This window comes from Megascapheus bottae, chromosome 3 (genome assembly GCF_031878675.1).
Source record: "Megascapheus bottae isolate mThoBot1 chromosome 3, mThoBot2.hap1, whole genome shotgun sequence".
NCBI classification, from domain to species: domain Eukaryota; kingdom Metazoa; phylum Chordata; class Mammalia; order Rodentia; family Geomyidae; genus Megascapheus; species Megascapheus bottae.
The window spans coordinates 86,108,799-86,134,270 of record NC_143511.1 but is presented as its reverse complement, the minus strand read 5'-3'; the positions used below and the strand labels follow the sequence as shown (position 1 = coordinate 86,134,270).

The following is a 25,472-nucleotide window of genomic DNA, read 5'->3' as shown; positions in this document are numbered from 1 at the left end:
CACTGGAGAGGAGACGCCCTGCTCTGTCACTTGGAGGAATGACGGGGTGCTTGTGGCACAGTGGTCCCTACTGTCTAGAGCCACTCAGCTGACCAGGGCCCAAGGCAATGGGGCCCTTAGATCCACTCCTACACATAGCATGGCTGCCGAGGTGACCTGTTCAGTCTGGGGTTCATTAAGAAGCTGCTAAACAAAGCAGGCTGGCAGGACCGGACTTCAGAGGTGCCAGGCCTGCACAAAAGGGGAGGCAGAGGCCCCATGAAAGGCCCCGAGGCAGCCCATGCGGCTGGCAGCACCTCTCCACATCTCAGAACCCTGGCTACGGCCCTGCCCTGGCCATGGTTAACCAGCCAGAGAGGGCTGGGTGGGTGCCTGTCCTGCGGTGTCATTGGGAATGTGCAGAACAGGGGGAGACTGAGGCAAGAGTGGGGGAGACCAAGGAGGGAGCATGGTGGCCCCGCCACTGGACCCTCGCCTGGGCAGGAACAGGACCTGGCTGTGCCTCAGCTCCCAGATGTCCCAGCCCCACCCCAGAACCCCAAACAAACATGGTTGCCTAGCAACACACCTCCCCATGTGCTCCAGCCCCCAGCGCCCTGCCCAGGCCTTCCTTGGGAACCCACAGGCCCCGAGAAGGGACCAAGGAGCTGGGGGCGACACTGGCAGGGGTCCCCAGGCCGCCTGGCCTCCAATGCAGGCTGGGCTCAGTGCTGGGCACAGGCCACTGCTAACCACACACACCCTGGTCCCCAGGCCCAGCCTGTGGGGCAAGGCTCCTGCTTTCACGCAGAGCCCCCCAAGAAAAGGGCAGGAGGAAAGGAGCCCCTTATATAACCAGAAATGGGGGCCCGTATCCCTGGGCAGGTGCAAGCAGTAGGCATGGCGACCCTTCCAGGTAGAAGAGGAGCGAGGATGCCCTGGGGACAAGGAGGCGGGACGAGGAGGGGATGCTGAGGCAGCCAGTTTAAGTCTGAGTATCGGGGGGCAGAGCAGACTGGGCTGGGCAGGGACCCCCCCTCCTCCCCAGGCCTGCCTTACACCCGGCTTCCCACTGGACGGCCAGCCCTCCAGGGGCTCGGCACCCACCTGCCCACAGTGTCACTGGGTGTCTGTGCTCAGGACTTGCCTCTATGAGCTCACACCCGTTGAGATGTGAGTGGCTGTGAGCGTGAGTGTGCATACTCATCTCAGGCTCATGCTGAGGCCCGCTGGCCCCTACGGAGGTTGCAAGCCTCTCGTGCACTGCAGGCACTAGCCTTTAGCCAAAGAGCTGAGGCCCAGTGTCTAGGCTGAGTTAAAGCCCTGCCATGGAGAGAAATAAAAGATCCCTCAGCTGCGAAAGAAATTTCAAAACCTCTCAAAGATGAAGCTGTTCACAATACCCACACACAGCTCCATCAGCTGGTGAGTGGCGGGTGACACCAGGGCTATAACTCAGCCATAAACAACGCAGCTGTTCTGCCTGCTACGGCCTGGGTGAACCTTGAAAGCATTATCCTTGGTGGGAGAAGCCAGATGTAGAAGACCCCCTAGGATTCTGCATAGAGGATAAATGGGTGAATCCAGAGGCAGAAAGGGGCCCCAGTTGGGTATGGTGGCTCACCCTTGCCATCCTATTGAAATGGTTCAAGGCCAGACTGAGCAAAACCATAGTGACATGTCCCAACTCCACCAACAACCTGGATTTGGTGGCACACTTCTGGCAATCCCACCTACATGGAAGGTCCCTAGTAGAAGGATTTCAGTCGGAGGCCAAGCCCCAGAAAAAATACAAGACCCTATCAAAAAATCAATAAAAGGCTGGAGGCGTGGCTTGAATGGTACAGCATCTGTCTAGCAAGTTCAAGGCCCTGGTTTCAGACCACAAAACTCTCCCCAACCAAAAAAATAAATAGGCATTTGGGGGGAGAGCAGCAAGATGTCCAGGACTGACGACAGTGACAGCTGCCCCACCACGGACATAATAAAACGCCGATTTACAACCTGCCACAAGTACTGGATTAGTCTGTCCAACACAGAGAGGACTCAGCGAGACAAGGATGGTTCTGTGTGCTGAGGCTTGAACACAGGCCTTGCACGCCCACTCAGCTTTTTCACTCACAGCTGGTGCACTACCGCTTGAGTGACATTTCCACTTCCAACTTATGGATGGTTCGTCAGAGGTAAAGATCTCATAGACTTCTCAGCCCCGGCTGGCTTTGAACCTCTATCCTCAGATCTTGGCCTCCTGAGCGGCTACGTTTACAGGTGTGAGCCGCAGCGCCAGGCGAGAATGGCATGGCCATGATTTCAGCCCGGATATGTGTCCTGGTTCTCAGCTAGTGCCTGTGGCTGGCCGGCGGGCCTGGGCTGTCCGGGGAGCCAGCAGGGACCAGGCACATTGAGTTCAGGTTAGATCAACTCCAGGGCAGCTGCCTGACTGGGCCAGTTCCCTCTTCCTGAGGATAAACCCAGAATGCCATAAATCTCCAGCCCCAGGCTGCAGGCCAGGCCCCAGGGGAGAAACGAAAGAACAAGGCTACAATTGCAAAAGCAGCTTTTTGTGAATTGATGGCTCCCGCTGGGCCCCTTAACACTCAGGGCATGAGGAGTGAACTACAGAAACACCATTCCTGTCAACCACTGTGCCCACTGAAAACCACCACCCAATGAGGAACGGAGCTGGGCCTTGTGGGGCTCCCTGAACCCCACCGTCCAGCCAGGCCCCACCATCTGTCCCTGCCTGGGCTGTGTCTGGGGCCCCACGGCTGCAAGGCCTGGCTGGCTGGGCGCACAGATGTCCCGCAATGCAGACGCGTGGGGAGGCGGCTGGAGGTCTGCTGGGCCTGGAATGTGCCAGAAAGCTTGCCAGGGCTGACATCACCATCACCGGGCCTCCCACCCCACCAATGGCCCAGGAGTTCAGAGGCTGGAGTATCTACTGCCCCCACACCCCTCCCCTCAGCTGAAAGACCCCCAGTCAAGTCGCAACCCTCGGCCTCCGCTCCCCAATTTCCTTCCGGAACATGTTTCATCAGGTTCAGCTCACCCTGGTTCCCACGCACCCACGGAAGCTCCAGGGACCCACGGAAGCTCCAGGGACCCACGCACAGAGGTCGTCCCTGCAGAAAGCAGCCCCCCCACCCCCCCTACCTGCTGGGTCACTGCCCGCCTGGAAGCCAGCTCCAGTTCCCCTGCCTCCCAGCCCATCTCTGACTCAGTTACCTGTCCGTGCCGGGTGGCAGTGGCTGCCGGTCTTTGGTCCAGGTGACCAGCGGGGTTGGAGAGCCCTGGGCCTCACAGTCTAGCGTCACCCCTTCTCCCGCCTGGGCTCTCACTCTCAAGACTGCACCTGCATTGTCGTAGGAGCCGTTCGCCTTGATCCTGGGCTTGGCTGGCAGGGAAAGCAGCACGGCTGTGAGTGAGACCAGGACAGTGACAGGCAGGGTCCAGGGGCTCAGGACCCCTCCCCGGCATGGCCATTCTCTGGACAAGGGTTCTACTGGTCCCAGCTGTCCAAACCCCCTCTGCTTTCCTGTCCTGCTGTCCCTTTCTGGGCTGGCCCAGCTGGCTCTGCCTCCTCCTGGCTCCCAGGCATCCCCAAGGTATCCCTCAGCTACCTTGGGGTACAGCCACTAGCTCCCTCCACTTCCCCACCCCAGGCGGCGGGGATGGTGACCATGCATCTGTGACCCCTCCTCCCACATCAGGCTCAAGAGCCCTGGATGACAGAGAGGACTGCATCCCCTTCCTTCTGACCCCTGGCTGCAGCCCCTACCCTAAGGGCACAAAGTCCCTGTGTAAGCAAGAGCCCTGAAACAATCTGGACATTGGGGTGAGGGCACTACCAGAGCCCGCCTTACCATCCCAGGTGTCTAGACTGATGTTGTTCAGAGAGAAAACCCTACATTTAAAAAGATGGGGCACATGCAAAGGCCCTGAGGCAGGCTGGACCCTCCAGAAATGGGGAGGAGACCAGAGGGTTTGGATAGAGAAAAGTATGGGAAGAGAGACTAGCAAGCAGCTCCCTCCCAGGCTGAGTCGGGGCGCTGAGGCGGGGCACAGGGACCCCTCCCGCCGCTCACTGTTCACTGAGAGCCACATCTCCTGGCTGGAGAAACCCACGGTGTTGGTGGCCGTGCACACGTAGGTCCCTGCATCCCCGCGTGATGGCTGGGCGATGACCAGGCTGCCATCCTGGCTCATGTTGTAGTGGCCATCGGCGCTCAGGGTGCTGGCATCCTGGAGGGGACAGGGTGGCATCAGCAAAGCCTCTTCCCATGATGCACAGAGCAGGCTGCTGTGGCTCCCTCGGGCGCCAGGCCCTGCCTACCTTGGTCCAGGTGACAGCAGGCATGGGGACCCCCGAGGCCACGCAGGGTAGAGAGACCAGAACCCCTTCGTTGGTGACGTGGTGAGTGGCAGCTGGGTGAATTCTAGGTGGCACTTTGAGAATCAAGACAATCCCATAAAGCAGCGTTGCCAGCAGCTGGGGTCACCACAGCGCAGACCCCGCCGTCCTCGCCTGTGACCCCAGCTGCCCGGGCCGAGATCTGTGGACTGTGGCACCCGCGTCACTCCACGTCTCAGCCTGGCCGGGACTCACCCTGCACCGCCAGCACGACGTCCCGGTGGTGGGCCCCGGCCACGTTGGTGGCCACGCAGCTGTACGTGTCCGCGTCGTCCTGCAGGGCCCTGTCCAGGTGCAGACTGCCGTCCGACCGCACCGCGTGCCGGCCGCCGGGCGGGAGCTGGGGACAGGAGGAGACCCTTGTGAAGAAATGAGGGCGGCGGGGAGGGGCGCCGGGCCCCTGAGGGCTCAAGCAGAGGCTGGGCGTCGTAGCCTCTGGCAGGACGGGAGGTGAATGGTTAGAGGAAGGAGAGGGGAGTCCGACAGGGACGGCTGAGGGGCTTCGTGACCCGCTTCTGGCCATGACCAGGACAGCAGGACAAGAAAGCACCCCTGCCTCCACTCCCCCCTGCCACTCCCCAGATCCTCCTACCGCACCCCTGCCTCACCTTCTACCCCAGAAGCCCCCCCCCACTCACAGGCCAGCTGCCTCCCCACCCCAGGGGCCCCACTCACAGGCCGGCCAGCCTTGAGCCAGCGCCGCTCGGGGAGGGGCTTCCCAGCCAGGACGACACAGGGCAGCGTCACAGGCTGTCCCTCCAGGACCCGGACCACAGCCGCATTGCTGGCAATCTGTGGGGGTGCTGTGGAGAGAGGAGGGGTGTGGCCTCAATAGACTGTGAGCGGCCACTGGGGGACAAAGGCCCACTCTGTCCCCCCAGCGGGTCCCCCAGGTCACTGCCCAGGATGCAGCAACTTGGCACACATCTCTCCTACAGGAGGGTAGCCGTGTGACCTCCCTGGGGTGCCTGGGGACCCCCCCCACTCCCGGCCCCCTACTCCAACCGTGTCCAGTGACCACGAGCCGGGTCTCGGCTTGGACCTTCCCGAAGATGTTCCGCGCTTCGCAGATGTATGAGGCCTGGTGCTCGGGGGCGGCCGCTGAGGACAAGAGAGGGGCCCGATTGCCAGGACCCCCAGCCCCCGCCCCCAGACACGGCGGCTCGCATCTGCCATCCCAGCCACACAGGAGCCTGAGATTGAGTGTTGATGTGCTAGACCAGCCTGGGCCAAAAGTTCCCGACACTGTCTCAACAGGAAAAACAATAAATACAACAGCCGGAAGGGGGGCCTGCACCCGCCATTCCAGCATGAATAGGAGAATCAAGGTCCAAGCTGATCCAGAAGCTTCTTTTAATAAAGCCACAAGAGCAGGAGGCCTGGCTCAGGCGACAGAGGGGCCCCGCCTGGCGAGCACAAATCCCTGGGATCCAACCCAGCCCTGCTAGCGCGAGCAGGGCCTGGAGTGGGCCACAGCAGGGGTGCAGGCGATTAGGAGATGACGTGGGTCGGAGTGTGAGAGTGAGGAGCTGCGCCCCTGCCTGGGCACCCCGATGTCTTACTTTCAAAGAACAGCACCCCGGAGTGGCGCTGCCCAGTCCTGCCGCTCTGCGTGGGCCCCAGGGCCTGGCCATCAGCACGGCGCCAGGTGATGGTCGGGGGCGGGCGGCCTGTGGCCCGGCAGGCAAGGAAGGCGCTCTTGCCCAGCTCCACAGCCACGTCCTGGGGCCGCTCCACCAGCCGGGGAGGGTCTGCAGGGAGTTCCGACCAGCTGGGTCCCGGGAGCCCGGCCTGTCTCACCACCCCCGCCCCGCCCCGCGACACGGCCGAGAAACCCTCAAAATGCTTCCACCCACAGGAGCGTGGGGGCCTGGTATGAGGGCTCCCACGGAGGTGGGGAGTGGGGAGCGCTGACTCTCCCCTTCACACCTCTACCTAATCTCTCCTGAGTCACAGGACGCTTTGTCCCGGGGTCTTAGCCAGGAGAGGAGGAAGCACAGGCCTGCCAGCTTCTGTGTCCACAGCTGTTTTAAGCCACCCAGAGAGATGCCTTCTGGGAACCTTCAGCTCCCCATCCTCCCCCCCCTCTACATCGTTCCTTGGTTGCTGGGGTGTGTGTGTGTGTGTCTGTGTGTGTGTGTGTGTCTGTGTGTCTGTGTGTGTTTGCTACCCTAGGCAGGAAAAGTCTAGGGGATTCTGATTGGCAATGAACCACCAAAAAGCAGGGATGGAGGCATGGCTTAAGTGGTAGAGTGAAAGCCAAACAAGCAAGCCAAGTGAAAGTATGAAGACCTGAGTTCAAGCCTCAGGACCAGCAAAAAAAAAAGAAGAAAAAGAAGAAGAAGAAGGAGAAGGAGGAGGAGGAGGAGGAGGAGGAGGAGGAGGAGGAGGAGAAGAAGAAGGAGGAGGAATAAACGCAAGATCCTCTCCAGCCCTGGTCCAGCCCTAACCCATCCCGTGTGAACTCCACAGTCCAGGCCCCATCCAGCTCAGTCCAGGCCCATCTGCCAGGGAGGTCCCTGTCTCTTAGCACCATGGAAAAGCCGCCTCCTCTTGATTCTTTCCAGAAATCCCCATCCATCCAGATAATGACACTGACTTTCCCTGCTGGCCACGGGAGGAGGGAAGTTCCAAGGAGGCGGAGGAGCCCGGGATGCTTCCTCCCAGGGCCACAGGCGGCTCCCCAAGTCCAGCTTGGTTCCTCCTTGCTTCCACCCACAGCAGAGCTGGGCCCTGATGCCTGGAGCCCCAGCACCCTGGGGACAGGATCCAGCTGCCACCTCCCCCACGTGGGGCTGGCATCTACTCTCAGGCTGAGGTCCCATTCCCTGCTCTGTCCCCCTGCACCCCTTTCCCATCCCTGTCCCAGATGAGGAAACTGGGGATCTGAAGGACTAAGGAACTGCCTGGAGGTCCCTGCTCCAAGTCTCAGCTCACCCCCAACTCCCCCCCCACCATTCTGGGGACAGTGTGGCTGATGTCACTTGCCTTCCCCACGCCCAGGTCCTGCACCAGGCTCTGAGCCTGCCCTGGGCGTCGTCCCCTCCAACCCCCATGCAGGATAGTTCATACTCTGATGGCGTAAGGCACACCCAGTCCTGCCTGGATCCGTCTTCCTCTGCTTACTAGTCTTTTTGCTTAGATTGTACAGGAAATTAAAATTAGAAGATTTTTCTGAATCTGGCAGCATGGCTCGCACTTGGAATCCCAGCTACTCAGGTGGCTGAGACCTGAAGACTCTGCTTCAAAGTCATCCTGGTGAGAAAAGTCTGCGACTCCTCTTGTAACAACCAGCAAAAAGTCAAATGTGAAGCTGTGGCTCAAGTAGTAGAGCACCAGCCAAATAAGTATACTAAGCCTTGAATTTGAATTCCAGTGTAGGCACAAAAATGAGGAAGAGGATAAAGAGGAGGAAGAGGAGGGGGAGGAGGGGGAAGAGGAGGTAGGTGCCAGCCCAGGCAGGCAGGAAGACCTGATTTCAAAGATAACTTGTGTGTGCCAAGCACCAGTGGCTCACACCTATAATCCTAGCTACTCAGGAGGCTGGGGTCTGGGGATCACAGTTCAAAGCCAGCCCACACACTAAAGTCTATGAGACTCTTATCTCCAATAAACCACCAGAAAACCAGAAGTGGTGCTGTGACTCAAGTGGCAGAGCACCAGCCCTGAGCAAAAGCATATCAGGGACACTGCCTAGACCCTAAGTTCAAACCACAGACTAGCACCAAAGAAGAGGTGCAAAAGGAACCAGAGGCGTGGCTCAGTGGTAGAGTGCCGGCTTCAAGTGCTGGCACCAGTTAACCAGACAAGGATGCTGCCTTCTCCTGGGTCCCAGTGCCACCAGGAAGCCTTGGCAGCAAGAAGCAGGCACTATGCCCACCTATCCTGGCCTCTGTCAGCCTGGCTTGGAAGGCTGGCCCACAGCTGCCACCCAGATGGACCAGAGATCTGATTGTCCATCACCACCACCAGGCTGGCCCACCACCTCACTCTGACACGAGGGACGGTTCCAGAGCCAACTGCAACCCACAACATGCAGGGCCACAGACCCTGCAGACAAAGGCTGTGTGGGGTTCTAATGCCCCGTTCCCCTCCTGTGTGAGCAGCAGTTTGGCAGATGCTGTGTCTCACCTGCCACCAGGCAGCTGGTGACCATGTTGGAGGAATGAAGGATCAAATGAATGAATGAATGAATGAATGGAAGTCTAGGGTGCCCCACACCTGGGAGGACTCCAGCCCCAAGACCCCCACAGACAGCCCAAACTCAGCCAGCACCCCACCCCTCCCAGGGGCACTGGGCCCAGCCCCCACCCACCTGGCCCCGTAAGAACATTCTGGATTGATTCCCACATTGGCCCAGTGTCCAGCACCTGTCCTTCCCGACACAGCGGATCCGTCCCAGCTCCCGTGCTCACAAGCAGAGCCCACGGCTCCCCAGCAAGCCCCAGCGCCTGGAACCCAGGCCTGGCACTTACCACCCTGAAGACCACAGTCCAGACCAGGTGCTGGCTACCAAAAAGAAGGCCCAGCATCCTGCATGCTGGTGCCTGCGGATGACCTGGCCTAAGGTTGGCTGTGAGGAATGCTGGGTTGTATGTCTGTGTATCTGTCTGTCTGTTCTTTTGCTGTGGGTTAGTCTGAAGAAACCCACAAGCTCATTGCCAACAGCCATACAAGTGACCCTGGGGTTGACAGCTAAACCAGATACCAGGAGAAGACAAGATGGTAGCCCTGACCACTGTGCTGACCACAGACCGCCTGCCACATGTGCCCAGGCCGCATGGCTGTCCATGCTTACTGTCTCAGCACCGAGCTGGGGATGGTTGGCTGCCTAGGGAGAAATAAAGCAAGCACCCACTGTGCCCTCTGCACCCCTAGTGCCCCCTGTGCCCTGGAGCCTTGGCAGTGGGGCAGGGAAGGGCCAGCTGTGTACTCACGTCCAACCTCCAGCTGGATCTGGGCAGAGGCGTCACCCAGCTCGTTGACGGCCCGGCAGGTGTAGACACCCGCGTCCCGCTCCTGGGTGGCTGGGATCCGCAGAGTCCCCGCACTGGAGCCCTCGGGGACCAGGATCATCTCCAGAGCCCCTGCAGCCGAGGGGACAGGGGACAGGGCCGGCTCCCGTGAGCTTCCACACAGCGGGATTACCACAGGGCAGCTCCAGGGAGTCCGCCTGCCTCTCAAAGGACAAGTGGATCAACCCAGCGAGCTTCATCTACCCTTCCACTCGGAAGAGTGAGAGGACAGATGGACCTGGAAACACTAATGTCAAGACGCTGGGCACAGTGGCCTGTCATCCTAGCTACTCAGGGGCGGGGATCTGAGGATCGCGGTTCAAAGCCAGCCCGGCACTAAAGAATGTGAGACTTATCTCCAATTAACCACCAGAAAACCGGAAGTGGTGCTGAGGCTCCAGGGATAGGTGGTAGCCTTGAGCTGAAGAGCTCAGGGACAGTGCCCAGGCCCTGAGTTCAAGCCCCACAGCCAAACAAACAAAAAAGTAGCTTTGGCCAAGATGGAACCAGGAGTTGGACTCCCTGCCTTTGGGCAGAGGGGAGCTGCTGACCAGATCTCAGACGGAGGCCACAGGTGAGGTACAGCCAGGTGGGAGATGGGGGACCCTGGCTGACCCACCAAGAGGCCCTGTGGTGGGCCTGGGTCATTGTCACCAGGAGCAGAAGCAGAGCTCGAGGATCAGGCTTGCTCTAACCCCATACAGAGCCACACAGTCCTGGGGGGACCCCCACCCTACATACCTCGATACCAGATGACCCGGGGTGGGGGGACGCCAGACACCACACAGGACAGCACAGCCTCTTCCCCCGCAGCAGCCAGGACCACAGCGCTCACAGCAGAGGCGGATGGAGGGTCTGTGTGGGGAGGATGCAGGGTCTGACACCCCACCACCATGCCCTCCCAAGGTCTTTGCCTCGCCTCTGGTCCTGCTGCTCCCATGGGTGGCCCAGAGTGGAGTGCTCACTGGGGAGCCCCTCATGTCCTCCCCTCACTCCCCCCCACCACATTCCCTGCTCGGCTTCTCACGCCTGGGCCCCAGGACCTGGCAGACCACAGGCCTAATGTTAATAGAAGGTGGGGAGAGGGAAGAGAGAGAGGGGGAAACAGAGAGAGGGAGACAGAAACAGACAGACAGACAGACAGACAGGCAGACAGGCAGACAGGCAGGCAGGCAGGCAGGCAGGCAGGCAGGCAGGCTGCTCTCGAAGCCCCATGGCAGTACCGGTATAGTAGAGGGTGACCGTCTCCTCGTCTGTGCCAACTTCATTTGTAGCCTTGCAGCTGTAATTCCCAGCGTCCTCCGGGGCTAAGTCTCGAATGAGCAGTGACCCCTGGGTGTCCACACGGACTCTGGAGTTGGGCCACAGAACGCGTGAGGTCCCGGGCTGGGCGCCTCCAGCCCTCGCCAACACTTCCGACTATGTTCTCCCGTGCTTGCTCTGGGCCCGACACCAAGCACTTTTGTCTTCTTGAATTCAAGAGGTTCAGGGACGTAACGCAACTTGCCTGAGATCATATAGCCCAACCACACAGGCTGCACCCCAGAACCTGAGCTTCAGCCACCCTGAGGATTCTAGCCCCCACTCCCCCCGGATTCCATCCCAGCCAGGGGCCCCCCCGCCCCTCCCTGAACCCCAGGAGGCAGACAGGGCAGAAGACTCTCCCCGTGCAGGTAGGGGACCCAGCCCACAGCCCACCCTGAGATTCCAGGAGCCCCTCTGTGCCAGCCTGGGGCTCTGCTAACCCTCACCGGCTGTGTTCCCGCAGGGCGAGGCCCTCGCGGCTCCAGGAGATGTGGGGGGCAGGGTATCCGGAGGCGGAGCAGCTGACCTTCACCTCCACACCCTGAGAGAAGCCCTGCGACGTGGTGTTGATGCTGACCCTGGGGGGCTCTGCAGCCCGAGGGGTAACGGGGAGAGGAGCCCGTCAGGGGAGACCTCAGATGAGGAGATCCCCTCAAGACAGGGACCCTACAGGAGCTTCCCCAGAAACGGGGGACCCCAGGCTGATGCCCAGTCCCCCCCCACCACACACACTCCCACCTGCACACATACACCCCCACATAGACACCACACACATTCATGCTCACACACACCTACACACATGTACACACCATACACACACCTGCACATTATGTACGCACCACACACATCCACGCTCCACACACACACCCATACATGTACACACTCACATGTACTGCACACAAACGCACACTGGCCCCTCCAGCCTGGGAGCTGGGATGCCCTGCTCTAGACTGGGCACAGGGGAGACTTCAGGACCTCAGCGCTCAGGGCTGGGGACTGTCTCATCTCCAGTGACCTCAGGTGTCAGGGTTGACTCCAAGGTGGTCCTGAAATTGTTCCTAAACTCAGGTTCCTTCCGAGCATCTGACCTGCCGGTGAGGATTATGCACCCCTCCTGCATCCTAGCATCATTCATGGACCCCCTGCTATAGAGTGCGGGCCCTGGCAGGCATCACTAATGGATCCTCTCCCACAGAGCTCCCGGGCCCTGGCAGGCATGGTTAATGGATTCCCTCCCACCCAGCTCCCGTGCCTTGGCAGGCCTCACTAATGAATCTCCTCCCACAGTGCTCCCATGCCCTGGCAGGCATCGCTGATGGATTCCCTCCCATAGAGCTCCCGTGCCCTGCTAGGCATCACCAATGGATCTCCTCCCACAGAGCCCAAGCAGACCCTCTGCATCCTGCCTAATCAACCAAGAGCCACCCACATAAGCAAAGAGGGTCAATCCAAGAACTGGGGGACGGAAACCCCAACAGGAGTACTTTCCTCTGCTTCCTCTACATCTGTGCCACACACATGAGTTCTGAGCGATGCCATGGCTCCAGCATTCCATCCCTGCCTTACGAACGTATATACTATGTGTTGAGTACAAGGGGGATCAGAGAAGGAGGGGCTCAATGACATGGGAAAACAAAACCAGAAACAGGGAAACCAGCTGGGTCTGTAGCAGTAGACATTTAGGTTAGATACTAGCATGAACTTCTCAATAACGAGAACCACTAAGCTCTGGCTTGTCTGAAGGACTCTTTCCCTGAGGTCTGAACCATGGGGTGGGGTCCTGGGCTCCCTATGGGCTGGGGCAGCAGGGTAAGAAAGAGCCTCACCTCGTACCAGGAGCCAGGTAGATGCCCTTGAGGCCCCATTGGTGTTGCTGGCCACACACTGGTACCGCCCGCGGTCACTGGGGATGACGCCTCTGACCTCCAGGGACTGGTCAGCCAGCTGGGACACCCGGCCTTCGGAGGCCAGCAGGACCCGCCAGTCCCGGACCCACGTGAGGTTGTAGGGGTCCTTGCTGAGGACGTGGCAGGCCAGGATGGCGGTCTCCCCAGGGGACACGGTCACATTGGCTCCAGGGAGTAGCTGCGGTGGGGGGTCTGCAGGACAGGAGGGTGAGGGCCTGGGGAGGGGTGGGCTGCCCCTCCATGTTCCCGACACAGCCAGCAGAGCACTCACTCCAGCTCTGCTCCCTGACCGGGGTACCCTGCCCCCAACACCCCACATAAACCACAGCCAGCCCTACAGGGCTCTTCACACCTCGGGAGCCAATGACCCCACCCTAGGGAAGACAGAAAGCTCCAGAACAGCCAGCAGTACCCCAAACTCCTCTACGCTCTACGGCCAAACTCAGGAATGAGAGCTCAGCCTAGGAGCGGAGGAGCCAGGGCCACAGCTGTCCTTACAGCAGAAGGCCACAAGAAGGGACAAGAGCAGACATCGTGACCATGGCCCCAGGGGCTGATCCGGGCCCAGCAGGCCACACAGCAACAATGGCAGTGTCCAGACAGCGCCGTGGAGGATGCTGTGTGTGGCTCCCGCCTGTGACCCCAGCCACGCAGGAGGCTGAGAGCCGAGGATTGCAGTTTGAAGCCAGCCTGGGCAGAAAAGCCCATGAGACTCTGACCTAAACCAGCAAACTGCCAGCAGTGGTAGAGCACTAGCCTTGAGCAAAAAGCCAAGTGAGAAAGTGAGTTCAAGTGAGTTCAAGCCCCCAGTACTGGTGTGTGTGTGTGTGTGTGTGCGTGTATGCGTGCGTGCGTGCGTGCACAGTGACTCCACTGCAAAGAAGTTAATCATCAAATCATCAGAACACTTGGCCAGAGGGACTGCAGATGGCTTTGATCTTTTTGCTCGTTTCTGTGTCTCCATTCTTCCTACCAGAAGCCTGCAGCTTTTTAGAATCCAATGGAGGGTCGTTCTGCCAGGCAGCTGAGGTTTGTGATTTTAACCACTGAGGTTGATTCCATTTTTTTTTTTTTTTTTTGGTCTGTGGCCATGGGACTTGAACTCTGGGCCTGGGCATTGTCCTTGAGCAATTCCTAAAGCCACAATGCCATTTTTTAATTTTCTGGTGGTTCATTACTTTAGTGCCCAGGCTGGCTTTGAACCACAATCCTCAGATCTCAGCCTCCTCAGTAGCTAGGATGACAGGCGTGAGCCTGATTTCATTTTTGAGACCCTGTTTCGAGCCCAGAAGGGCAATCCAGACAGATGAAGGACCAGGCAGCCAGGGGTCACCTGAGGGCTGGGCAGGGGCCAGGGGCCCCACACTGGACTTTCCGACCTCCATCTCACTCACACCTAGACCTGTTGCTGGGTGAAACAGCCCTAAGTGGAGCTGGAAGGCAGAGGACCCCAGGGGCTGCCTCACTCTAGACAAGGCCCAGTCCCCGGCTGGGCCTGGAGGAAGCTGGGGGTCAGGTGGGTGGGTGGAGCACACAGACCTGTGATGACCACCTGGGCCCTGGCTCGTCCTGTCCCAGCCCCACTGACGGCCGTGCACTCATACAGGCCCTCCTCCGCCTTGGAGGCCCCCGGGATCTCCCAGCTGCTGTTTCCTGAGGCCCTGCAAAGAACAGATGCAGCAGCCACAGGTGCTGGATGGTCACCAGGGGCCCCCAGACTCCAAGGCCCGTTCTGAGCAGAGACTTTCGGTGAGCTGAGGAGGCTCTCCAGCCTCCTGCACCCCAAAACGAAGGCGCTGGAGGTGCTTTCTGTTCTGAGCCTAGAGTGGGGGCCCCTGTGGGTTGATGGGCCCCCGGGGAGGCTCAGGACCCTCGCTGTCCCCACGCCTGGCCCTCAGGAGGACACCCAGGACCAGGACCTAGGCCTCCCTCCGCCCCCCGCTTCCTGAGGAGACCAGGGCCACCCTGGGGGCACTCACTGCAGCAGCCGCTCCTCGCCCAGCCTGGCGCCGTCCCTCCACAGCTGCAGCCGGAAGGGGAGGGCACTGTGCACTGCACAGGACACCAGCAGGGCCTGCCGCAGGTAGCCGTGGATCCGGGAGGGCATGCTCACCAGGGGCGTGCCTGCAGGAGGAGGGGGCTCAGAGCTGCCCCCGCCCAGCCTCCCACCCGGTGATGGCCACAGGGACGGCAGGGGCTGGAGGCCAGCGGGTTGGTGCCTCGCCCCACACTGAGTGGTCACCCAGTGTGGCCTCTCTAAGCCCCCATCCCACCTCAGTGGAGTGGATGAGGGCGGCCCCGAGGGCCACGTGGCAAGCATGTGGTGGGCTATGCCTGGCACTCATGACTTAGGGGAAGGCTGTGTAACACCAGGCAGGCCAGGAGGGAGAAACCTGTGCTCCCCAGTCCCAGTTAACCTGAGGAGAGGGAACCTAAGCGTGTGGGTGATTTCGCCTCTCCTTCATCTGGACGATCCGTTAAGCCTTTCCTTATAGGTGGATAATGCCAAGCACGGTGGCTCACACCGTGAGCTACTGAGAAGGCAGAGATCTGAAGATCACAGTTCAAAGCCAGCTCAGGTAGGAAAGTCTGTGAGAGTCTTATCTCCAATTAACAACCAAAAAGACCAAAATGGAGGCATGGCTCATGCCTTGAGGAAAAAAAAAAAAAACCCAAGCAACAGTACAAGGCTTTTGCCAAGCCTTTGTAATCCTCCTGAGGAGGCTAAGATCGGAAGCTGGTGGTTCAAAGCCAGCCTGAGCAGGAAAGCCTGGGGAGACTCATATCTCCAGTTAAGCTGTGTGTGGTTCAAGTGGTAGAACTCCAGCCGTGAGCAGAAACGCTAAGGGACAGCATCCAGGCCTCAAGTTCAAGCCTTAGTACTGGCACACACATTTAAATTAAAAAATAACAGTGGGAAGATGGCTGTGAACGAAAAGTTCACACACATTTTTTTGAGATAAAACACAAGTTTAACGAAGCCTCCCAGCTTGTGACAAGTCCCTTGGGGCCCGGCCTGCCTACCCTTGTTGTGGGGGTGACATTCTCTTTCCCTGGCTGTTGGAACTGCTTCTGTTGGGGATGTCTGAGAATTCCCATTTCCCAGGTCAGCCATGGCTCTGGGCGCAGGCCAGCCCTGCCCCCTCCCCTCCCAGCAAGCAGCAGGAGCCAGTGAGATGCTCTGAGCCTGAGGTAATGGGTTGGGGCGGTAGGGTGAGTGACATCACGCCTTGGCTCCCCGCCACGTCCCCAGGGAGAAGGCTGTTGGACCAGCCAGCCGTGTCCTCAGCTGTGCTCACCCTGCTGGCCGGCACTCTTGCACACGCTGGATGCCCCCCTTCCATAAGCGGGGGAGGGGGTAGGAGGAGGGACATGGGAACCCTAGACCTACTCCGAGAGCCTGCCTTCTAAGGTGAACCCCAGTGCAGACTCGAGATGGAGACCAAAGCCTAGAGCTGTGCTTCAAACTCCTGGGTGTGTGAAAGGATGGAAGGAAAATGGGGTGCTACGCCCATTGCTGAAATTCCTGAAGGCAAAACATGAGCTTCCTGGAGGGGGGGAGCCTCAGGACACCACCCCAGAGCCAGCAAATGCCATGTGCACGGGAAATGACACAGGTGACCCAGATGGTGAGATGAGATGCTGCCTTCCTTCCTCGCAGAAGCTGTCCAGCCTGGACAGCTGTGTCCCCAGAACTACGCCCTAAGGTGGCCTCTGTGAAACTAAGAGTCCTCAGGGCATGCCTGAGAGGTGGGGGGCTCAAGAGGGCTCTGTCTACTCATCACCCCAGCACTTCCTGGTGAAAGAACCACAGCAAGGGCCCATCCACTTCAAAATGGGGACGGAGGTGTTCAAGGCGAGGAGACTTATCTCCTACTAGCCAGCAAAAAACCACAGTGGATGTGGGAGCGCGCCAGCCACGAGGGAAAAAGCTGAACAACTGCAAAAGACCCTGAGTTCTTGTGAAGTGATGCAGCTTCTATCTGGGGAATATAATGTAACCCTTCTATTAATTACAATAAAAACATATGTAAAAAATTAAAAGGTTTTAAAAAAAGACCCCGAGTTCAAGTCCTAATATTGTGGGGGTGGGGAATATTGTATAGATGGACAGACAGATGGATGGAAAAACAGATGAATAGATTGTTGATTGGCTAGATAAATAAGTGGGCAGGGTTATGGCTGGATGGAAGGATGGATAGATAGATGAGTGAACAGATGGATAGATGCCTAATGGATGGATGGACACATTCATGGGCAGATGGATGCAAGGATAGATGGACAGACAGATGCATGGGTGGATGGATGCATGCGTGCATGGGTGAACATAAATAGAAGGCTGATTAGCTGGATGAGTAAGTGGATGGGTGGATGGATGGACAGACGGATACACAGATGCATAGAGAGATGGATGGTCAGACAGAAGAGTGAATGGTAAAAGGGAGGGAAGGAAAGAATGGCTTGGAACTGAGGACCGCATCTAAATCACTTAGAAGCTTGACGAAGACACATCTTCTCATCTGACCTAAGCAGGGAAGGCCGCCAGGGAGAAGTCCTGGCCTGCGCTGGCCAGGGAGCTGAGGACAGCGGCCCCACTCACCGGGGTCTGTCCCACTGTAGGAAACTCCAGAGACTCGGACGACAGGGCTCCCCGTGCGATCCTTGCCCTTCACCTTGAGGTAGAAGCGCTCCTGGGGGGTACGGAAGGGCGGCCCACCCCACAGCTGGTGGGAGGACTCATTGGAGTGCAGCCGCGTGGGCAGCGTCAGGAGGGGCCGCCCTGAGCTGTGGGAGAGCTCCACAGAGTCCAGGTGGCCGGGCGCCTGCAGGCCCGTGGAGTTGATGAGTAGGGAGATAGGCACACCTGCAGAGGGAGGATGAGGGACCAGGAGCTGGCATCTGCTGGGGTCCCAGGACCTGCCCTCCCCACCTTCTGCACCACCCAGTGCCCTCACTCTGCGGCAGGAAGGCGGGGGGAGGGGGGGGGGTCCTTGCCGCTGTCCATGGTGCTGAAACACTACTGTCCAGCCACCCCCTGCTTCCGCCGATGTACCCCTTCTGCAAGGGGGCCCTGGGGCAGAGCTGGAAGGTGGCCAGTCACCTCCCCTGCCCTCGTAACACCCCCAGCTCTAGGAAGGACCTGGAATAAGTGGACACCCTGACCCTGGCCAGGGCCTGTGATGACCCTAGCCTCTCCCCTTGCTTAGCTCAGCTTCCTTCTCTTTTCTATCTTGCTGGAAAGGTGACATTTTGCACACAAGCAGAACTGGACTCAGCACTCATCCTTTGCCTAGCTGTTTCACGATCCTCCATCAGGCTGCGCCATCTTTCCCTCAGTCCCCACCCACCGGGAGTCTGTGGCTGTGGCCAGTGTGACTGAATGCTTTTTCTTTCTCCCCCCCCCTCTCTCTCAATAGAATCCCCTCTCCTGATTGCTTTGGGAAGCCCAGCAGACTAGTCCTGAGCCTCATTCCTACATGGCAGCAATCAGCCCGTAGCGTGTGGCAGCTACCCCCGGGGTCTAGGCAACCGTGGCCCAGCAGGCCACAGACCCTTATCTCCAATTAAGCAGCAAAACACTAGGAGTGGAGATATGGTTCTAGTGATAGAGTGGGAAAGCTAAATGACAACACCCAGACCTTGAGTTCAAGCCCCACTGATGATACAGTACACATGCATGTGCATGCGTGTGTGTCCGCGTGCACGCACGTGCGTGTGTTATGCATCTGTATGGAAAGCAGAAGCTAGAGAAGGTCCCGTTCACATGGTTCCCTTTAGTCCCCTCTCTGGGTGCTGGCTCTGGGAACAGACCTGCTTTCAGGCTTCTCTCTCTAGCAGCTGTTTTCTATCCAGCCTTGATGAAGGGCCTTACTTTCCCACATCCCTCCCCCCATACATACACACAAAGCCAACACAGGATGAACTAACAGCTTCTTTCGCAGTCTGACCATGCTACCGCTATATCACAGAGAACCATTAGAAGCTGAGAGAAGTCCCTAGGGGCTGGAGCGCACCCCTCCCCTGACACTCTTCTGTGGTCTAGGGTCACCTGACCTGGCCCGGTCTCCTCCATGTCTCTCTTCTGAACTCATCTCAGCCACCTTCTTCCACTGACCCTAGGACCATACATACTCTTGCTGTGCTCACCACAGGGTACATTCTGCCACAGACAGCCTCTGCCTGACCCTGCCTGCTGGAAACCGTGCCTCTGCCCCACCCTGGACCCCACCTCAAGGGCATAAAAGGTCAAGGGCACCTACCCTGCAGGGGCCACTCAATGGTGTGGCTGAGGTCCAGCGAGGGCTGCGTGGAGAAGCCAGCTCGGAAGTCAATGTCGCTGATGCCCGTGATCCTCACGGAATGGCGGCCACTGCTATAGACCTAGCACAGCCGCAGCCCAGTCACCGCAGCGTGTGACCCCAGGACCCGACCTGGTCTGGCCACGCTGGCAATGGCATGCTCCTGTCTCTGCAGACATGTGGGCAGCTCCCCGGCTTCTGGCAGGCAGCCCGCCATCCCACCCTCACTCTGGAGGCTGCTCTGCCTCTCAGCTCTCCCCCACACACAGTGGGCCCTGTCTGTCCCCATGCAAGTCTCACTTTTCCCAGTGGCTCAACCCTGCTCAGAGATAGAAAGGCAGGTGGTCAGCTCAGCCATGCCACCCACAACACCAGCCAAGGTGCCAGAAACCCAGCAGGAGCTTGGCAGGAGCTGCATCCCAGGCTGCTCTTAGGGGGGCCCAGCCTGTCCACCCCTGCCTTCCAGCACTGTGCAGATGACAGCAGGCCCCTGCCACACCTCCCTTGCAGCCATCCCTCCTAAGTTGCCTTTGCTTCATTTACACACTTTTCCCAGGTCAGGGTTCTGAGCACAAGCTAGCTTGGCTGTCCACCCTGAACCCTGAACCCCTCTCTCCAAGTCCTTCTCGGGATCTCCAAGGCTCCCTAATCTAGCCCCAACCAAGATGTGCCTCCTCTGGTTTGGACCGGTTGCTATGGTAACATCCCACCCATGCCCCCTGCTCCCAGCTCCCTTTGTCAGCACCTTGATGGACCAGAGCCCCGGATGCTCAGGCTTAAAGGCCACCACCCGGGCCGAGTCTGGAATGTTGAGAAGCACGTTGAGGCCCTCGTCCTTCTGCAGGATCCTCCCTGCGGAACCCGGGGTGCTGCTCAGTCCCCAGCCCCCTCCCGGGGCTTCAGGGGTCCCAGCCTGTCTCCAGGAGCCCACAGAGCTGACAGAGGGGTGGCATTCAGGTCCCACTGCTTAACGGCCACTGGCCTTCCCCTTCCTCGTGCCCAGGGCCTCTGCCTCTCTACCCAGCCGGGGACCCCTGCTTCCTATTTCTGGGCCTCAGGTCTGCAGGCCCTGCTGCTCTGGGTGTCTTCCGGGCTCTCCAGTGCAGCCTCAGGTCTGGATGAGGAAACACCTACCCAGCGGGTCCCTGACTTCGATCTGGGGCCCTGGCCCACTCAGGGAGATGGTGACCTCCTTCAGGCTGGGGTCAAAGGGAATGTGCCACGTGTGCTCGCCCTCCTCCTCGTGGTCCGTGGACAGCAGGTGCACCTTGGAGGCCCGGATTGCCGACTCCACCCACTTCAGCACCTGTGAGGAGGGGGGTGAGACGCTGAGGTCAGCCCGGATGCTCAGGCCCGGAGCTGGGCCCCTTCAGACAAGCTGTCCTCCTCCAGGGGCCCGCATCACACACAAACCTCCTGTGGGCACCCAGCTGGGATGCCTGGATGGCAGGGCCCAGCAGACTTGGCCTGGGGGAGAAGTGAAAGCTTGGGGCACCTCCACCAGGAAGCCCTCCAGATGCCTCTCACACAGCGGTGAGCCCCAAGTCCTAGAAGCTCCCCTCCCTGCCCCTCCGCAGCCCATGCACTCCGTAACAGCCCCTGGGGTGTGGAGCTCAGACTGCTCCCAGCAGAGTGCTGACTCTCCAAGCAGGACCAGGGAGGCCTGCAAAGACAGAGATCTTCTGTTGTAACCAAACGTAAACCAAGTAAAACAAAAATCTCAACAGGAAATCTAAATGGGAAATATCAGGGTGATCGCTCTAGATACTACAAGAGAGATAGATGACAGAGTGATCGATGATAAATGGGTGATGGAGGGATGGCAGGACAGCTGAATGGATTGGCAGGCAGATAGGTAGGTAGATAGATAGATAGATAGATAGATAGATAGATAGATAGATAGATAGATGGTAGGGCATGGATGGATAGTTAATAGGTCCTTTATGGAGAGACAGATGGGTGGATAGGTGACAGATGGATAGGTAACAGGTGATTGATGGAAATGGATGGATGGATGGGTAGACAGGTGATGGGTGGACTGGTAATGAGTAGACAGAAGCATATCGACAATCACCACTAACACCCATGGTTTGGCTTCTGATCACTCCCCACTAGGGCTCCCTGGCCACTTTAGGTCTAGGACAGGCAATTTATAAGGTAATCCTGGATTATGACCCTTCCTAAAGCCCAGAACCCCTCAGAGATACATGAGGATACACCGAAGAAACAACTTCCAGGCAGCTCTCCTCGCCTGAGACCAGAAAGAACAAGGGAAACACACACTGAACATGCCTAATGCTGAAAGAGAGTGGGGGGGGGGGACCCAGGCCTGGTGCCACACTCCTGCATCCCAGTACCCCAGAGACTGAGACAGGAGGATCATACATTTTTTTTTTTTTTTTGGCCAGTCCTCGGTTTGAGCTCAGGGCCTGAGCACTATCCTTGAACTTGAGGATCACAAATTTAAGGCCAGCCTGGGCAACACTGCAATACCTGTCTCAAAGAGAGACTGGGAGACGGAAAGAGATTGAGAGAGGAAGGGAAGAAGGGAAGGAGGGAGAGAGAGAGAGAGAGAGAGAGAGAGAGAGAGAGAGAGAGAGAGAGAGAGAGAGAGAGAGAGTCATTTCAAAATGACAAGGTCTCCATAACCTTGACAGCGGCCTGAGCAAGCCCAGCAGTCTACAGCAGCCTGTCGATACCAGCAAATCAGAAAGAAACCCGTTCCGTTTATTTCTGGAAGGAATGTTTGACGTTAGCCCCCGGGATTGATTAGTGATGCCTGCCTGGGATATGGTTGGACAGTGGTGCCTTGCGTGCTACGTTTCAGCCATCCTGTCTGAAAATGCACAATTGTCCATGTGACCTTTGCCTATCATGCAATCCTCTACAGACGAGAAGAAGAGGAAGCAGCTGGAAGCATCGCCTGAGACCTAGGAAACCAATTTGTTTTTGCTCACGCTGAGCTAGAACACATATGGCAAGATTTCATTTATCACGGGACAAGAATTCGGTATTCTGAAAGCTCGCTTGCTTTTTTTTGTAGTACTTGGAGCTACTTCATTCTTTGTTACTTATTTATTTATTTTTGCCTGGCTTTCTTAGTAATGTGTCTGTTGAAAAGGCCCCACCTGGCTTGGCCAACGATGGGGACAAACTTCATCCACACCACAGGGAGGGAAGGAGGCAGTACCAAGGATTCCTAGCTGGAGGGATGGACAGACAGACAGACAGACAGACCAGCTGGAGAAGCAAGGGGAAAATTCCAGAAAACAAACGAGCAACTCTGGGACCACTGTCTGTTCCCGAGAAGCCTCATCTGGCGTCAGGAAGGAATGACAAGCATCAAAGCTACCAGGAGGGAGGCAGTGGCGGTGGCAGCTCCCGCCCTGACCATCTCCACCATCTCCCCATGAGTCCCTGGCTACTGTGTTGCAGTGTCAGTGGTTGCTGTTCAGGGCTGCTGTGGAGGAAAGATGCCGGGCAGCCGAGGGCTGGGAATCCGACAGCCCCACGGCGCGGGGGGTCGGCTCCTGAGACCTGCTTGACCTCAGCACTGCCAGACCTCCTCTGCAGGGCCAGACTTGGGGTCAAGGCCTCCTGGACCCCCAGATGCGCCAGGGCTCCAGTGCGGAATTGGGGAGCCCTCTGAGCAGAGAGTCTTCATTAAGCAAACACAATGTTTATTTAGAGACAATGGCTGCCAGATGTGAGCGGGCGGGCGGGGAGCTGGAGCCAGCCGCGCACTCCTGCAGCGGACAAGGGGCGGGATGGAGGAATCTGGCACCACAGCCCGGCCAGATGGCTGCTGCTGGGCTCTCCATGGCAGATAAATCATCCGCAGAACCTCACCCAGGACACGGACGGCCAGGGCAGCTGAGGAGAGCAGGCAGAAGCCAGGGGGCCGAATGGGGCTCGGCTACAGATCAGAAGACTGAGGGCCCCGGTCCCAGAGCTCAGCCTGGGTAGATGGCGCAATGGCTCCAAGAGTGGGGGTGTTCCCCTTATCAGCTGAAGGGTCTCCCCAACTCTCCCTTGCGGAGAAGCCTTCCAGAGAGCCCCCACTCTTCTAGAGGCTTCTGTGCAGCCCAGACAGACTCAGGACTCCACCCAGAACCATGGCGGCTGGGAGGGCACGCCCACGGCCAACTCCTACCACGGCTTCCCAGAAGTCAGGGTGTCCTGGCCACCACCTCAGGGGGCACAACTGCGCACAAGGGAGATCACACACACACACACACACACACACACACACCCGGCCCCAGGCCCAAGGGCTCCCCACAAGCAGGTGACAGAGCTGCCATCTGCTTACTGCCTTTTTGCTTTCCTGCTCAGAAGCCCCAGCCTCAAGCAAACCCCCACCGGCCAGCCCCTGGGAAGGGTCCAGGATGAGGTCAGCCCTGGGCCCCTCCAGACCTGCTAATCAGAACCACCTGGCTAAAGCACCCCCATCCCCACCCACCCCCACCATCCTAGCAGCCAGCCCCCGCCCCTCCCTGAACTGACAGTAATGTCTGGGCTGTTTCATCTGTACCTGCTATACTGGATGGCTCCCAGAATGCAGTGCAGTGAGGGGGTGGGGGGCACCTAGGGAATAGACAGGAGCCAGAGCCCATTCTATCCCCACAAAAGATGGGGGCGTCTTCCCAGGCCTAGGGAAGACCGCATGATGAAGGGATAAACCCAGCTCTCCCTCCCCTTCCTCTCCCCTCCATTGTGTGTGTGTGTGTGTGTTTTTTCTTTTTTGGTGGTAGTTCTGGGTCCAGAACTCGGGGCCTGGGCACTGTCCCTTAGATTTTGTTCAAGGCTAGTGCTCTACCACTTAAGCCACAGCTCCACTTCCAGCTTCGTGAGCCACTGGCACCCAGCTTCCTGTCCAGGTGGGCATGCATGGGGCAGAGCCTGGGGAGGGGCAAATGTTTCACGCAAATGTTGCCTGTCCCTAACCTGGTCCCCTGCCTGTACGCAGACTGAGGGAGCTGTTTTTTTGACATGCGCACTGCACACATACACACTGAACACACACACATGCACGCGCACACACACACACACATGCATGCACACGCGCATGCACCGCGATGACTGAGTGAGTGGCATCTTAGAATACCCAGGCGGCCACAGCAGGCGTCCTTTGGGAAGGACACAGCTCTACATGCACAGTTTGGGGGCTTTAGAAACTTCTGGAGAGGGATTCTCCCAGGGAAGGCCCTGCTGTCTGCACTGGGGGATGACCACAGCTGCCCCCTCTTTCCCAGGCTTGTAGAGTGTCTGGAAACATCTGGAAGGGGCCGGGGCCAAGGCGTCAAAGCAATGTTCTATGGTTAGGCAAGGAAGGAGCCAGCTCCCACTCAGTGGTGGCCAGGCCCCGCCACCCGGGACCCCGAAATGCACTGCCTGCCAGGACCTGTGGGGTGTGCCCAGCTGCCCTCCCTGGGGCCTCCAGGCTGCCCGGCTGCCTCCGGTCTCAGGTTCTGCTGCAAGGAGCCCGACTCTCAAGCCTGAGCCCAGCCAGGTCCCCCAGAAACAGAGGCTGAGCTGTCCTCCCCTCTGCCATGCCTCCGCTCTCGCTTGGGGCTCAGTGCCAGGCGGGCTGACGTGCCAGCAAACACAGCCTGCGGTGTCGCCGAGAAGCATAAACGCCATCTGTCATCAGGGAGTTAAGGCACGCTAATCTAAACACGGCCCCAGAGACCCATCCCTTCGGCTCATAAATATACAACACAGGACGTGGGCTGGCCTGGGTCCCCACACCTTCCTCTCCTAGGATCCCAGACCCCAGGGACCCATGCTGTCTGCGCCACCCCACACACAGCTGTTTCCTCAGCACCTGCTACATGCCCGTGGCTTAGAGAGATTCAGTGGCAAACAGGGAACTTCCCGGCCAGCCCCTAGGGAGCTTGCACACAGCCTGGTAAGAGGAAATGTGCACACAAGCATGACATGACAATTATGTATCCCAGCCCAGGGAGCTGGGAGGGTACAAAAGAGCATTTGATGGTGACAAGAAAAAGAGGAAAGCCTCCCTGAGAGGGTGGATTTCAGTAAAGACTGAGGGGTGAGGAGGAGCTGGGGAAACAGGCAGCACATGCAAAGGGCCTGGGGAAGGAGGAACAGAGGATGATAAGCAGGGACCTACAGGCTGGATTTGCTCCTACAGGCTCAAGAAAGCTGACTGCCAGCCTGGCGCCATGACCCTGAGCTCTGCCACAGCTAGAATGGTTTTACCAAAGATGGCTGCCGGTGTACAGTGGGAAGCTTCCCTGTGTGGCCTGGGGAGACTGAGGAAGGCTGCAAGGAAGGCAGGCCCTGAGCCTGGAGGGAGCCTGGAGGCCTAGGCCAGCATCTACTTCAGGAACAAGGCAGGAGGCCAAGTACTGAATGCTAAAGTGAACCCAGCCAGTGTCACGTCAGGCCAGAGGCAAGTGAGGCTTCCCAGCCAGTGGCACCGTACAGCCGGGGTCTGTTGATTTCCCCACTCCCTTCCCCACACCAGCCTCCGCCCACCCTCGACTCTGGTCATGATCAGAAGTGAACCCACACCCTTGCTTCCACCTGCCTG

General features: G+C 58.6%; 1 protein-coding gene across 1 annotated transcript in view; it reads right to left on the bottom strand.

The window, feature by feature from the left end:
• Hmcn2 (hemicentin 2) overlaps positions 1-25,472 on the bottom strand; it is a 108,546-nt gene that overhangs the window by 68,406 nt on the left and 14,668 nt on the right. The window contains exons 7-24 of the mRNA XM_090329396.1: positions 20,051-20,222; positions 19,662-19,768; positions 18,878-18,998; positions 17,218-17,481; positions 14,597-14,741; positions 14,157-14,278; positions 12,537-12,809; positions 11,157-11,298; positions 10,629-10,756; positions 10,147-10,260; positions 9,328-9,477; positions 5,953-6,141; positions 5,396-5,491; positions 5,066-5,193; positions 4,586-4,730; positions 4,313-4,425; positions 4,065-4,221; positions 3,205-3,373 (exon numbers count right to left, since the gene is read on the bottom strand). Of these exons, the coding sequence (XP_090185522.1) occupies positions 3,205-3,373; positions 4,065-4,221; positions 4,313-4,425; positions 4,586-4,730; positions 5,066-5,193; positions 5,396-5,491; positions 5,953-6,141; positions 9,328-9,477; positions 10,147-10,260; positions 10,629-10,756; positions 11,157-11,298; positions 12,537-12,809; positions 14,157-14,278; positions 14,597-14,741; positions 17,218-17,481; positions 18,878-18,998; positions 19,662-19,768; positions 20,051-20,222 (2,735 nt within the window). The remainder of the gene's footprint in view (positions 1-3,204; positions 3,374-4,064; positions 4,222-4,312; positions 4,426-4,585; positions 4,731-5,065; positions 5,194-5,395; positions 5,492-5,952; positions 6,142-9,327; positions 9,478-10,146; positions 10,261-10,628; positions 10,757-11,156; positions 11,299-12,536; positions 12,810-14,156; positions 14,279-14,596; positions 14,742-17,217; positions 17,482-18,877; positions 18,999-19,661; positions 19,769-20,050; positions 20,223-25,472) is intronic.